This window comes from Nicotiana tabacum, chromosome 19 (genome assembly GCF_000715075.1).
Source record: "Nicotiana tabacum cultivar K326 chromosome 19, ASM71507v2, whole genome shotgun sequence".
NCBI lineage: Eukaryota > Viridiplantae > Streptophyta > Magnoliopsida > Solanales > Solanaceae > Nicotiana > Nicotiana tabacum.
The window spans coordinates 98,439,860-98,456,105 of NC_134098.1; the positions used below are offsets into that span (position 1 = coordinate 98,439,860).

The 16,246-nt window shown below is 37.4% G+C and overlaps 1 protein-coding gene across 1 annotated transcript; it reads left to right on the plus strand.

The window, feature by feature from the left end:
* Positions 1-10,323: 10,323 nt before the first annotated feature.
* Positions 10,324-15,155, plus strand: LOC107831331 (LOB domain-containing protein 30-like). The gene is made up of 2 exons (XM_016659092.2): positions 10,324-11,154; positions 14,521-15,155. The coding sequence occupies exons 1-2, from the start codon at positions 10,777-10,779 to the stop codon at positions 14,941-14,943; spliced, it is 801 nt and encodes a 266-aa protein (XP_016514578.1). The 5' UTR covers positions 10,324-10,776; the 3' UTR covers positions 14,944-15,155.
* Positions 15,156-16,246: the final 1,091 nt, after the last annotated feature.

A 16,246-nucleotide genomic window follows, 5' to 3' on the forward strand; every position in this document is an offset into this window, starting at 1 on the left:
ACCTTGAAAACCTGGCCTTGGCCTTAGTCGTAGCTTCGCGAAAGCTTAGACCGTATTTCTGTACAAATGGGCCATCGAGCTGAGCAAGCACGATATCACGTTGGAGTCGCTAACAATAATAAAGTCACAAGTGTTTGCTGACTTCGTCGCCGACTTCAGCGCAAAATTAATGCCCGAAGTTGAAAGAGAAGCCGCTCAAACTTCTCCCAAAACACAAGACCTCTGGGTCTTGTACACCGATGGCGCGTCCAACGCGTTAGGGTACGAACTGGGACTCGTACTCGAAGTCCCAACCGGCGAGGTAATTTGCCTGTCCATAAGGGGCCTGGATATGACTAACAACGAGGCCGAGTATGAGGCCGTAATTGCAGGTTTGAGGCTAGCACTCAAGTACGGGGCTAAACGGTTAAACTACGTTGTGATTCCCAACTCGTAGTCAACCAAGTCACAGGGAATTTCCAAATCAAGGAACAAAGATTGCAAAAGTGTTAGACCGAAATTTGCAAGCTGTTGCCCGAGTTCAACGAATGTCAACTCAACTAAATTCCACGGGCACATAACGCTGAGGCAGATAGCCTCGCTAAACTAGCCGCAGCCACCAAAAATATTATAACTTGAGACAGAAGCGTGGTCTACCTCCTCAACTCATCGCTAGACCAAGTCAAGGTAAGAACCATAAACTTAACTTGGGATTGGCGAAATCGTATTATTACCTATTTGCTGGACGTCACACTCCCATATGATAAAAAAGAATCCAAGAAACTAAGAATGCAAGTGGCTAGGTGCAATATCATCCACAACAACCTGTATAAGAGAACTTATGGCGGTCATCTGGCAAAATGCTTGGGCCCAGACCAAATGCTGCGCGTCTTTGAAGAGGTCTACGAGGGCCATTATGGATCTCACTCCGGCAATCGGGCTCTGGTCATATGCCTTATTGATCGCGTCCAAATGCACACATCAAAAAAGGTATGAAATGGCCGTTTATCATTATAGAAACTCAACTAAGAGTCAGGGTCGAATCCACATGGAGCTAAGATGGGAGTGAGGGGTATATATTTCAATGCGCGTGATTGAACTATCTAGATTGCACTTCCAGTTAAATATTGGTAGTCTATTTCTAATTCTACTCTATTGATTGTAAAATAAAGAAAGAAGACTAGAGATAATTATTTTTTAGGGTTTTTTCAAATTGATAAAAAGCCTAGGGTTGCGACCATTACCTAGGCGTTTGCCTAATGGGATAAAGACTTCAATGCTTGTTCTGTTGATTATGGTGTATTATAGCTATCAACTCAAAATTGCCCACTCGATACCTCTCAATCAGAGAGTGGTTTTGTCCAATTTGGCTTTCTCAAGACCAAATAGGTATCATACAAAACAATTGATAAAAGCTCAAGTTGGTTTATTACTATCTCTAGGTTGAACCCTTTAATTGGGTAAATCAATATCTCGATTGACCCAATTCCTTGTTAGACAAATTATCCTAGACTAGGTCTCTCTTTCTCAAGTAAAGACTAAGTCAAGTAGGCATGAACTAATGTTTGCAACCATTAATTCTACAAATTAAAGAATAAACTAAGCTAAATAATAAACACTCAATCATAAATAAACACTAAATTAAATACCCATAAGGTTTACACACTAGAGTTGGATCACAACCCTAGTAAAATTTAGCTACTCATAATTGGGTTTGAAAAGAATGAAGAAGAAAGACTAATTAAACTAATAATGAAAACTTAAAATGATTAAAACTATTGTAAAATACACCAAAGTAAAGTAAACTTCCAAAAATGGCAAAGAAAAACGACTACAGTAATTGCAGAGGTTCAAAATTGACCTAATTGTGTGAAACTCGTCTATTTATACAAGGCTGAAAATCTCAGACAAATATACCCCTCGGGAGGTTCTGCGACCGCACAATTCTGAACTATGGTCGCGAAGCAACTTTTCTGTTGTCCGTAATGTTAGGGTTGCGGCCGCAAGACAATCTTCTGCAGCACACAAATGTTGTGTGGTCCGCAATTCACTAAAGTTCTGGACTTGGTAATTTTCATACTCTCTGATCTTGACTCCTAGCCCAACTTTTGTGGCTGCACATTTCATGTGTGGTTCGCAATTTGCACAAATGTCTGCAGATTTTTCCTTCTTTGGTTGCGGCCGCAGATGGAATTCTGCGGTCTGCGATTTCTTCTACGACCGCAGAATTCCTTCCACGGATCGCATATTTTATGCCTTTGTGCCCGTTATTGCCTTGTGCTTAGACTGCTCCTTTTTTAGTAGGATTTCATCTCGGGAGCCCAACTTCCAGCATTCCTGAAAATTTGCATAATTTCATTAGTTTCGGGCACACAATTCAATGCTTTTAGACTAAAATAAAAGTTAAAAGGCGCTAATAAGTAGTCAAAATCCCTACTTATCACTCATACCGACAGGATATTAGTGGCCCACCATGAAAAAGGAGGCCGCAAACTTCATAAAAAAAATGTGAGCAATGCCAAAAGTATGCTCTGATGATTCACCAAGCGAGTGAACACCTTCACTCGGTCACCTCACCTTGGCCGTTCATCAAATGGGGAATGGACATCGTGGGCCCCCTCTCGGAAAGGCGAGGTAACGTACGATTCCATTTGCTTTCAACTGACTATTTCTATAAGTGGGTGGAAGCAGGAGCATTTGCCAAAATATGTGAACATGAAGTAATCACCTTTATATGGAGGAACATCATATGCAGGTTCGGCCTTCCCAAAGAGATCGGTTACGACGACGGACCCCAATTAACGGGAAAGAAAACCGATGAGTTCTTTGAGAAATGGCATATCAAAAGGATACTCTCGATGCCATACCACCCCGCAGGCAACGGGTAAGCGGAGTCCTCCAACAAGTCGATATTGAACATCATAAAGAAAAAACTTGAAGACGCCAAGGGAATGTGGCTGGAAATATTACCAGAAGTACTGTGGGCTTATCGAACAACTCCAAAAACGAGCACATGAGAGATACCATACTCTTTGGTCTATGGGACTGAGGTAGTAATACCACTCGAGGTCGGTGAGCCCAGTCTGAGGTATTCCCACGAGAGCGGTACAAGAAATGATGATGGTCGAAAATAGGAACTCGACGAAGTCGACATACGGAGAGATATGGCCTACATAAAGATGATCGCCCAAAACCAACAAGCAGAACGCTATTATAACAAGAAGGCAAATGTCAGACCGCTCAAATTCAGGGACTACGTACTTAAAGCTAAAACACAAGCGAGCAAAGACCAATGGGAAGGTAAACTAGGAACAAATTGGGACGGCTCCAAACAAAGGTTCATTCCAACTAGAAACAATGGAAGGAAAGCTACAACCAAACAACTGGAATATTACCTATCTCATGTACTTCAACTTTTAAGAGATAAAGCGTCCCCCGAGACATACTCTTTTTTCCTCACTTGAGTTTTGTCCCAATTGGGTTTTCTCAAGGAGGTTTTTAACGAGGCGACGAAGGGAACACATCAAGTCGAAGTACGCAAAGACGGGACCGGGACGACTTGTTTATTGCTCGACCTCTCAAGCACTCTCCTGGTCAACCAATGAAGAGACTAGATAGACTGGGACTGGAATGCTAGCCAACGGCCGGAAATTTATAAATTTCTCCTAGTATATGACCAAAGCAACAATGCTTGAAGTTTATTGGTATTTATCCAAGTATATGACCAAAGCAATAATGCTTAAAGTTTATGGTTTAGACAATCTTTGCACTTATCAGCACATCTTTCTAAATTTAGGTTATGTTCGATCTTGTTCGAACTCACACCTACCGACCCTCGACCGAAATTGAATTCAGGTAATGTTCGACATTGTTCGAACTAACACCTATCGTCCCTCGGCCATAATCAATTTAGGTTATGTTCGACTTCGCTCGAACTAACACCTACCAACTCTCGCCCGAATTCAAATTTAGGTTATGTTCGACCTCACTCGAACTAACAGACAGAAAAATTAAGTCCTGAAATACTTACCCTGAGAGCAAGGTCGGCTATGCTCCTCGATAAAGTAACATCGTCCAGCTCTTTCAGGGTTTCACCCTCCACGTCGGAGGTAAGGGGGCCAAGGGAAGGGACCACGTTCTCTGTATTTTTGATTAGATCACGATCCATAGGGATCACAATGGTCCGCGTAGATCCTTCCAGCCTCACCTCGAGCTGGGTAAATCCTTCAACCATCATCCTCAGCTCTGCAACATCGATGCCTGAACCCGTCTCATAGCAGTCTTCAGCAACGCCTTTGCCTATCCCATCGACTCGCGAAGAAGCATCATCAGTCAGTTGTGAGGTCGACGGCCCCTCATGCCGCGAAGTATTAGTCCTAGCTGCCGGCCCTTTGGTTTCGATTATCGCAGAAGGAAGAGATACACACTCGGCGGCCTCCGCCAACCTCGAAAACTCAGACGTCGGTCTGACATCACCGTCTATGACGATAGTCTCCATCTCATGAACCATGAAGTCATCCATCACCGAATCAACAACCCAGGAAGCCCCAACGTCCATGTCCACTAATCTCCTTTTACGGGGCATTAGGTCCCCGGTACCTAGCGCGATTGCTCCTCTTCGTCTATAAGACCATACAAGGGAGAAACTGAGGCTTCAACTGCAGAAGTCTCCAAAAATAAAGAAGGAGTTGATGCGGAAGTAGAAGTAAGTGGGACTGAGGAATGACCCAAATCAGTCGCGGTCGGAGAAGAGGCAAGAGCCGAAGAGGCCGAAATTTTCCTCTTAATAAATGCAGGCGTGGGGGCTCTCGACCTCCTCGAAGACCCCCTAGCTAAAATCAAGGGAAGCACAAAAAGATAAGAAAGTTAGCGAAAACAACCACATAAAGAAATAACCAACAAAATAAAGACAAAAGTAACTTACCGGTTAAAAGGGGAGCCGGTCCAAACCTCTTGAAGAAGCCCGGCCACTCGTGAATTCCCGTGATGTGAGGGAGGAGTTGGCCGACCCAACCAGAAATGTCCTCGACCAAAGAGGGATGCGAGGTCTTGGATGCACAAAAAAAGGACAAGGGGTCAGAATCCACAACTAAGCAAAGTAAACCATACCTACGTGCAAGGGAGCGAGCCACTTATGAGTGCAATTCCAGGCTTTAGGGAAGTTGTCAACGTTGACTACTACATCTTCAATTCTAATGAAGAAGATGTTGATCCAGAACTGGCAGTTAGCCTTATCGTCCATCTTCAACACCAGGTATTTGCCCCCTCGGTGGCGGAGATTCAGCATTGTCCCTCTGTAAAAGCTGAGGGCGAACAAATGCATCAAATGTCGAAGTGTGATCTCGACCCCGGCCGATTCAGCGAACTTGGTGAACATCCATATGAGCTTGTAAACATAAGGAGTGAGTTGAGCCGGGCAAATGCCGTAGAAGCGACAGAATTCCTGCGCCAGATGGAGGAGAGGAAAAATGTAGACGACGTGAATGGGGTAGGCGTAGAATGTGCAATACCCATGACGGTGATGCTGCACCGCATCTCATCCGGCGGGAATCAATTCGACGTGGTCGGGAAGGCCGTACTTGGCTTTAAGCTTTGACAAATCGGCCTCCGTCATCATCAATTTAAAGGTTCTAGGCTCGGCTTTAGGCTACTTTGAGAAATCAGACCTAACGTCGGGGTTGCGAGGAACTATCTCTTCCACAGTCGGGAAGCTTCCATCCTCTATAGCAGTAGCAACGCTCTCTGCATGAGGAGGAAAGAGAATTGCCAGTGGGACCGGGTCACTTCCCCCGCTGGGCCCTGAAGGTACGTTAGACATATTTTCAACAAGAGGAAGGAAGGTATCAACCAACGGAGAGCCGAAAAAGATAGAGATCGTTGGAACAGGAAGAAAAAATGCACAACAATAGAGGAGGAGGAAGAAGGTACATAATTTTTTATGCAAGGATTTCGTAAAGGTTAAAGCTATACCCATACACCCCTATTTATAGAAATTCAAGCGTCAGAACTAATGAATTAATTCATCATTACCTGGCACTGTAATCGAAACGGCATATTCAATCAAAAGACGCACGCAAAACGAAGTAACACAACGGGAAAACGCGTCTTAATGACGCATGACGTCACCCTGATTCATGGAACTCATAACTCAAGAGTTTGCGGTTCACAAAGGGTCACGCTGCCTACTCGCCCCAATCGTCACGACTCGGTCAACTCGTCCAATCGTTTCAACCACACTAAACAGAATCCGTTCATCAAGCCCGCCTGAGGCCGCCCTCAATAAACGGAGGGACTAACTATATGGGTTAAAATCTGCCCTAGAATATTTAAGATAAGATAACATCAAAGGAAGAGTCTTCGAGTCATCATCAGTCGAGGTCGGCCAGGAAACAGCAAGATTCGTGGTCGAGATGTCAACAATGTCGAGGTCGAGCACCATTGACGAAGCTGTAACGGCTAGTTTTCGAAAAATCTAAAAATACTATTATTAACTAAGTTAAACTCATTATTATATAAATTTAACTGTTTTAACTAAAAATTATACTTTTGGTCGAAAAATTAATCCTCGCATAATTTGTCTTCGAACCAAACGGTCGGTTAAGATTTTTGCTTAACCGTTGAAACTTGCAAATTAGAGTAGCTAGACGTGTCATGGTGTCGATTAGAAGAGGAAAAGAAAAAACACAATAGTAATAAAAAGGTGACCTCACTGAATGAGATGAGTCAGTAGTCAGTACTATGCCTTGAGCTTCTTGTGTTTGGTGAACCGACTGTTCTAACGTAAGCAAGCGGTCATTTAAGGGATTTCACGGTGACACGTGGCGTGTCAGCTGTGGGTCCAAGAAAAGCCTTCCTGTCCTTTGCTTCCTTCACACACCACACGCTTGAGACAAGAATCGGACGGCGCGGTCTTTAGCGCCGTTACTAACTGTTAATGATTCTCAATTTGTACGACTTAGATTTTCTTTAACTATTAGGACTATTATCAATTTAAACTGTAAAAAAAATTTTACCGCCAAAGGGGTCGATGAGGTAATAGATTGAAATTCATTCTTTTTTAACATTTTTAATTACTCAACTCATTTTATTACTGTTATGCAACTTATTGTAGATGTGGTGAGATCATTCATACTGTGGCCGTTACGTTTGGCATCACGAAATCCGACGTGGCATCTTCCTATTGGAACCACAAATGAAACGCCTCACAGGCTGCTTAGTGCTTTGAACGCCGAACTGTCCCCTTTGACTTTCCTCTTTTATATAAAAAAGAAGAAGTTGGAGTTAGAGTTAACTTTGGACTCTCTTCCAAATTTTGTTAAGTGACAATTACGTCCAACTTTTGGATCTAATTACACATAATTCCTTTCCAGTTTTAATTTCTTCTTCAATCCTCATCTCAACCAGATGGAATTTCCACTTTTGTAAGTAAAATGAAAGTATTATATGTAAACACTCACACTCAACAACCATTTACAATATTTAAAGAATTGATCTTATTGAATTTGTGATCATTTTCTTGGGTCAAAATGTATGTAAAGGTGACTGATTAGGTAAATTATATACAAATACTCAGAAAGTTCCATATGAAATGATGCTTTTGTTGCCGGACCCTTCTTCTGTGTTCATAGAACTATTGACAGGGGCGGATGCAAGGTAATAAAATAGACGAATTCAATTGAATTCATAACTTTTTTTATGTGTAAAAATTCATTAAAATTAGAACAAATAATAGATTTGAACTCATAGCTTTAAAAATATAATGGATTCAATACTAAAAATCTTAAAGTTGAACCCATAAAACTTTGAATTCTGGATTCGTCTCTCATTATTGATTATGCCTACTGCAACTTATAGAATGTTTAGAGAGTTGGGGTGCTTGGCAAAGCTTTTAGGAGAAAATAAATACCTTTAAATAGAAGCATAAGTTGTTTTTCCAAAGCTGAAAGAAGTAGCTTTTCCCCAAAAAAATAGGGGTAGAAGTTATTTTTAATTTTACTCTTGAAAAAAAAGACACAAAAATACTTTTTAAAAACATAGCCAAATATTGAAAAAGTGATTAAATCAATTAGGTGAGAAATCTAAACCAAAACTTTCCTGGTGCTTCGAGGCCGGCCAGCTAATATATACTTGGTGTAATTAATGTTGTGAAAGCTTCAAAAACTATTTGTCAAAATTAAAGCTAACAAAAAAGATGTAGAAGCGTAATTATCAAATTGGAACTATATTAGAAAAGCTATATTGAATTCATTTTTCATAATGTTTGATAGAATTCCCAAGGCAACTAGCTAGCTTCTAAGTCCCATGCATGACAAAGAAATCAAAAGCACGATGAATAAATTTATGAACATAGAAAAGCAATGACATTACATAGTAGTTTTTTCTAAATTGATATTAGATTAGTTCTTGTTTTTCTTCAAAGGGATGAGAGTACTAAGCTATGCAAGTATTTGGGTGATACATATATATATATATATATATATATATATATATATATAGGATGATATACCACGTCTATATATATACTCATCGTTTCTTAATTGGCGTCTTACAAACTGTTATACAAGGACAAAAGATTAGTAGCACAATAATTAACAGTCTTAGTAACTTTACTTTTTTTAAGTGACGTACGTCTATGATTTAAGAGTAAACAAAAGTGTTATGCTGTAAAGTAACTACCACTTTGTCCAAATTACGATTTAAACCAAAGAATATGCATTCCATTGTAAGCCAAGTCAACCTATTAATGAAGTGAAAATTAATTGAGCGAAAATGAAACAATTTGTATTATATGCCATGCATATAAACTTTACAAGAAATTCTGTAACACATTTTAAAGTTGGCGTGAATAATAAAAGTTGGGATTTAACTAATATCGACCGGTACGGTAAAAGAATTACACTATAAATTATTTTTATCGTTATAGCGAGCCACTTACCCTTTTACCTGATATAGTATCAATACAAGCTTTATTAGGGAGTTATATGTAATTGGCATTTGGTGACTTTATACCTAGTATAATGATTCTTTTCACAATCAAACACTTAAAAGTTTAATACTTTTATGCTATGAATGATTTGACTTTTTATAAAATTAATGAAGTAACCGGCTAAATTTTTAAAAGTAAAACTAGTCATATGCGTATCGATAAACATTCTTCATCATTAGATCAATCATATATTTAGAATCATGCACGTCAAGAGCACAACCTAACCATATCTTTTCATGCATCTTATAATGTGAAATTAATCTTGAGCATTTGAATGAAAAACTGCAACAAAATGGAAGAAAAAATGGATCACATTAGAGAAAGAATAGATAGTGAAGCCAAGGTGGTAAATCTATGAATATACTCTTTTTTGAAAACATACATTTTGGTTAATTTGTTGACACGATATGATTGATTATTCGGCTAAATAAAACAATAAAGTTCCTCCTGGACAAAATATTTTTATGGTTAATCTTCATACGTATTCAAGTCTTCACAATTTTTCTACAAGGGGAAAAATACAATCTATAGGAATTCACTTTAAGTGGACTAAGATAAATAAATAGCAAATTATTTAGTAGCTTGAATGAGAAAATCTAAAATTAAAACAAAAAAGGATGGCTGTCAATATCACCCCATCTTTTCATTTTGATGTAGTTATTTCAAGTGCTGCAATACCAACTTAGCAAATCTAGATATGGTTAGACAATGGACAAGAATCTATGATAATGATTTTGCTACAAATGTTATTTTTAATACAAAATTGTTACTTTCTTCCTTACCTTCTTGATTTCCCATCTTTTCCTTTTCAATTTCGCGACAACTTGACATGTTTGATGTAAACATTAATATACAATAATCACCATAAATTTATAATATTAGTGTACTAGTACATATCAGCATGTATAGGCTTAAAAATTTTCACACTCCTTAATTCTTATACTAACACTCTAGGAAAGAAACGAAAGAAAACAATACGCCTAAATATATAAATCTTATACTAGTAGAGTAATAATAAACCAGTTAAGTAGCTTTTTAGGTAATTATGTCATTCCAACAAACTCTTTTGTATAGAAAAAGCGTATAAAGCCGTTTCTATTTGGATTTTTTTTAATGAAAATTTATAAAAGAATGAAAAGATGAGGTAGAATGAATTCCTTTTCAACGTCGAAAAGGAGAGATATAGTTGGCGTCTTTTGCCCTCTACGCAGCTTGAAACACGCAGAGAAAGGCTAATATAGACACTCCCATTGACACGTTTCAACATCTCTCTCTCTCTCCAAAAACTATTCTCTTAGTTTGTAAGTTTGTGTTATATAGCAATGGTTTTTTTCTAGTATAAAGCAAGATTGGATGTATTCTTCTTGTATTACATCAAAAGTGGTATAAAAAGAGAGCCAAAAGAAAAATAGGTTATTATTGCTAGAAGAAAGAAAAGAAAAAGAAAAACATGAGGGGGTGTTGCTAATGCTAGCTAGCAAAGGCCAAAACTCACGAGAGGAAGGAAGATAAATAAAAAGGCAGTTGGCTTATCGCATGTTTGCTTCACGCAAGCAGCTAAATGGAGTTTGCTTCATCGCGTGGCTTTAAAGGCTTCATTTAGTGTTTAAAACACCCCCCCTCTCCACTAATATACACACTTCAACAAAACTCAAAATAAAAAAAATAAAAAAAATTAATACCAACAAATACCACCAACCAAACCCTAGTAAGTACTCCCTCTATTATTCTTCTTCTTCTTCTTCTTCTTCTCTAGAACCCCTTCAAATTATGTTATATCAAGTTCCAAAAGAGGTGAATTCTCCAAAAACATGAGCTCAAATAATCCTAGTAGTTGCACTGGAGGCGGGATCACCGCCACAGGCGGAGGAGGAGTTGGTGGTGGAACCAGTGGCAGTAGTAGCACCGGGGGTGGTGGTGGAGGAGGGCCATGTGGTGCTTGTAAATTCTTGAGAAGGAAGTGTGTAGCTGGTTGCATATTTGCACCTTATTTTGATTCAGAACAAGGTGCAGCCCATTTTGCAGCTGTCCACAAAGTATTTGGAGCTAGCAATGTTTCAAAGCTTCTCCTTCACATTCCTGTCCACAAACGTCTTGATGCTGTTGTCACCATTTGTTATGAAGCTCAAGCTCGACTCCGAGATCCTGTCTATGGCTGTGTTGCTCACATCTTCGCTCTTCAACAACAGGTAAACTTATATATTAAACTGTACGTATTATCAGCGTATATAAGTTAAATTCATATATCAAAGTGAAGACTCAACAGTGTTTCTTGCCATGACTATAGATTGGTTAACACTCATTATCTGAACTTTAATTTGGTTCTTGAAAAAGACTCATTTGTCCTCCTCAAGAATAGTTTTAACTCGTGGGGGTTGCTTTTTTTAATTATTCAAAGTCTGTCTTATCAACAAAGTTGGTAAAATAAAGGCACTCCTCTCTTCTTCCGTTACAAATCGTTTTGCTTCTTCTTTTAGAACTTCTCCAACAACTGATTATCAATGCCTTCACTCTACTTCCACGTTATGTTTTCATATGTAGAATAAATACAAAGCACAACCCCATATGCGTATTCAAGAATCTCCATTATTTTTTAAACCATTTTCTCCATGCGTTACGAATATGATCAACTCTGAATTAAACACTCTTAAGTCCCAGGTCCTGTTCAGATTTTCCCAAAGTTCAAAGGAATTTATTTAAGATTATGATGATCTTAAAAAAGAATACCATATTCATTAATTTTTTTTCAAAAGACTCAAAATTTTAGGACGAGTGAAAAGAGACAGCTTTCACGCATTAATTAATGTTTTGTGTGAAGAAAGCAAAGAAGAAATGTATGTAGGAAATAAAGCCTTCTTGCTAATTGAGGAACATGGTCTTGGATCTGGCATTGGCTGTCAAAAGTAAAGACTTCTTAAGGTTGCGATGAGTATGTTTTAAGATTTTGAGTTGGCATATGTAAATTGTCTAACATTTTTTGTGTTCAATAAACTTAATTAAACACCTATATATAAGTGAGTGAAAATAATGTACTTAGATCTTGAACAAGATTTTCTTGTACAAAGGGGAAATGGACCATGATGTGTTGCATTTGGGGAACAGTTTTATACTTTGCTGAAATCAATAAGTTGTTTGATTGATTAACTTATGATGATATGGGCAACAGTACCTCTACTTTTTCTCTTGCATATCTCTTTGAATTTTGCTGTTATTAAGGAAATGGTCGGCATAGGCCTAAAATCTCCATTTCTTCCCCTTCTTCTCCTTATTCAAAATTCATAGAAATATTCTTCTCTTTAACTAAAACAAAAAAATCAGTCTGTTTTTTCTTTGGAGCAAAATGAAAATATAATATATTTTGGTTATTTTTAGCACAAGGGACAATGACCACTCTTTTGTTGCTTCTCTAAGAAGCATGTTGAAACCGATACTCCTCAACTAGGATAATAATAAAAATTTTAAAAGCTTTCTTTAGCCCTATCTTTTTCTCTCTCCTTACATCCGGTTAACAACTTGACTTAATTTTGGTTCTTCAATTAGTATAGTGAATTATGTCTGCTTATTTTGATAAACTGTCCTTTTAAAACTTTTTTAACGTTAATTAACAGTGTAATATGTTTGTGTTCGCTGCATTCAGTTGCTTTCACATTAAGGCAAATCTGTATGGAGGTCACCACTGAATTTTCCCTTAAATTTTTCGATAATCTAAAATTTAACATTTGTAAAAGTAAACCGGCCGATTTCTTCTGAAAACATAAGGCATACACTATATTTTTCTTGATATCAAATATCTTAGAAATTGATGATAATTTTGATCCTTTAAATGGATTTAAGATATTTTTAATTAAAGTTCCACTTCAATAATTCACTTGTATTAGAGATTTAATTAGATTATTCTCCGTGTCTGCTGGTTGACTTTGAAGGTTATTTGCTTCTTGCATTTTTTCATTCCTCCCTTTTTATTTATCATTTGGAGTATTGAGAAGAGGGAATTTGTTAGATGACTTTTATGCTTCCCAAAAGAACCTAAATCAACTTCTATTCCCTTGAATTTGTCAGTAATGCACAGATCCCAAAGTTTACCATTACTTAAATGTGTATTTGAAAAATGCATAAGTATGGAAAATGTGAAGTATATACGGGACCTATAGAACACCAGCCCTTGGATGATTTTGTCATTCTTATAAGAAAAGTTTATCCCCCACCTCACTTTGTGTGCCTTATACTTGAGCTTTATATTTTATATTTACTTTTTTTTTTTTGAACTCTTGACTTAAGATTTGAAATTTATGAGTTCTAAATTAATAAATTGTAAATATTTGATGAATTTTTTAAGATAAATATATGTTTTGGACAAAAGCGACTAAATTTCTTGTAATATGAACACTTTGATAACTTCACGCAATTTTGAAAAGCTATAAAACTTTTAAACTAAAAAATTATGAAAATAGCACGGGCGATCTAGTTTTCGGACTGGTAGTTGAAAAATAGTCAGCGTGTGCAAAGTCAATGAAAAATAGTCACTATTTTGCTGCAACACGGAAAGTTCCAGCATAATATACTGGAGATTGGTGTACCCGTGTATGAACTTCCAGCATATTATGCTGGAACTCCAGCATACGAAAAGTTCCAGCATAATTTATTGGAGATTGGAGCACATATGTATGAACTTCCAGCATATTATGCTGGAACTCCAGTATACTATGCTGGAACTCCAGTATATTATGCTGGAAGTTCACATGTAAAAAATTCGAACTCCAGTATATTATGCTGGAATATTTTTCGGATTTTGAATAATGTTTTCGTTCAGATTTATCTTTAAATAAAAAATGGCTAAATTTCGATTACTTTTGAAACTATGGCTATTTTTCAATTATCACTTGTAAATCTGGCTATTTTTGTAAATCACCCTAGAAAATTTGAATCACGAAACCTCTCCTTCCTCTTTCACTAGGGGTCATTTGGTTGGGAAACAAGTTATCCCGGATTGTTATCCCACCCTCTTATAGGGATAAAAATAACACTTCAATCACGGGATAACTAATTCCGAGATTAATTAGTTATACTACGATTTTATCTCAACCAAACATAGAATAAACTCATCTAAAATTTAATCCCGAGATTAATTATCCCTTTTATCACCCGTACCAAATTCTTCTATAGAAACTTAGCCAAATAGATCACTCAGAATGCATTTACCTAAAATTGCTTTTCCTTCTTTCCTGGTAACAGAAAGGCACCCCATGATTACAAAATGGTTATTTAGACTATATAGCATGCAATATATACCTTTTTCTTTAAATTTGGATAAAGCAAATTTTTTCATGTAATCAAAATCTCGACTCTTTGTGAGAGTCACTCATGCATCATGTAAGTTTAGTTTTTTCTCTTCCAAATAATTAGGTGGTTTTTAAATAATAAAAAAATCAAAGCATAATTAATTCTGCCACTAGTGATCCACGAAATTATATTGTTCATTTTTCAGGTATAGTATGTTAGTAAAGAAAACGTTTAATTTCTGTGGACTGACAGCGTATAATTTTTTATCAACTCAGGTAGTGAATTTACAAGCAGAACTCTCATACTTACAAGCCCACCTTGCAACCCTAGAGCTTCCAACACCGCCGCCGCAGCCGCCGTCACAACAACCACAGACACTGCTACCGCCACAGCCAGCACTCTCCATAGCAGACTTGCCAACAGCAGGAACTTCAATATTGCCAGCAGCATATGATTTATCCTCACTTTTTGACCCAATGGTTCAACCCTCTTGGGCAATGCAGCAGCCACGGCCGCCGCCTATGGACCCACGCCAATTTGGCGGCGGCGCTAGAGCTCCGGTAGAGATGTCACCGTCGACTACCGGAGGTGGCAGCGGCGATCTTCAAGAGTTGGCACGTGAACTTCTGCATAGACATGGATCTCCAACAGTAATGCAATGCACGGAATCCTCAGCTTTGCCACCACAGACCAAGTAACCAGAGACTTTGAAAACTGACCTATGTTAAAAAGAAATGAGGGTTTTAATTTTAATTAATCAAAAATAGGCAAAGTCATCTACTCAATATCCTTTAATTTTACCCTATTTGTAATTTCTTGATAATCCTTCCCTTTTTGTTTGCTGTACTTTTTTGGAATACTAATTACATTCAACATTAGTTAGTCTTAGATAATGCTTACTTTTAAATTACTCCGTGTGTGGTATAGCTACTACATAATTGATAACCGTAGCAATTAAATCAGGGTAACAATATTTAGTTTTTTGGATAGCATGGTTATGTTTTTATGGATTTGCTCTAAATTTTTTAGTGAAAGTAGGACACGTCAGCATAACTTTTTATTTGCAAAGAATCTTGATTCTTGTCTAGATTAGCGGTTCTTTTGCCTAGTATAAGAAATCTTGATTAGGATACGTAACAATATGATAAGTGATGGTTTAAAAGTTTTCTTTCATTAATTATTTATTATTGAATTGAGAATTCCTCAATATCTTCAACAATTTAATCACTTTTACTCCATTGAGTACTATTGGATCTTCGATTTTCTTTCGATAGTATGTGGTAGAGGTGTACAAAGAAAACCGATAAATCGCACCAACCCGATAATCCGAGTCAAACTGAGAAAAAACCCCGACTATGATTTGGTTTGGTGTTAGAAAAAAAAACCAACTATAATTGGTTTGGTTTTAACTTTAAAAAGTTAAACCGAAACCAAACCAACCTGACATTACATGTATATAAGTTTTAACTATATTTAATAAATAAAAATGCTTATTGTAGTGTAGTTGATAAATATTTTTAAATTTTTTTTTATAATTTTATCATTTAACGTATTATTTCAAACTTGGACTTATAAGTTTTGAATGCTCCAATAAATTTTTTTTTTTTGAAATACGCCAGACAGAGGTCTGAGCGTGTTGTATTTCAAAAAAATTGCAGTGAGGGGGGTTTGGCCTTACCTCAATAACGTAATACAACATGGTAATTTTTATCACCCAAAAAACAGTAGGAGGTATACAAAGTCTTCTCTATTGCCAGTGTATATATATACATAATCAACTAACAAAAAAGTTGCACTTATCATATTTTATTTTGATACTAGGCATTTGCCTTTTATCCAGAATGAAGGTGCTTTTAGCTTCCTTTGGTAACTGGCCGAAAGAGTGGCAGATCAACCTTGTACTGGAGGTGGAGGCTAGTTTAGCTAAGGCATCGGCTACTTGGTTGCCCTCTCTATAGCAGTGTTGAACAGTCGCATTTGCATATTGGACAACTTTTATAA

What these genes read in the sequence shown, in the direction of transcription:
- LOC107831331 (XM_016659092.2), top strand. Translation starts at nt 10,777, where the DNA reads ATGAGCTCAAATAATCCTAGTAGTTGCACTGGAGGCGGGATCACCGCC. An exon ending in TCTTCGCTCTTCAACAACAG is followed by an intron (nt 11,155 to 14,520) that starts GTAAACTTATAT and finishes TTATCAACTCAG; the next exon opens with GTAGTGAATTTACAAGCAGA.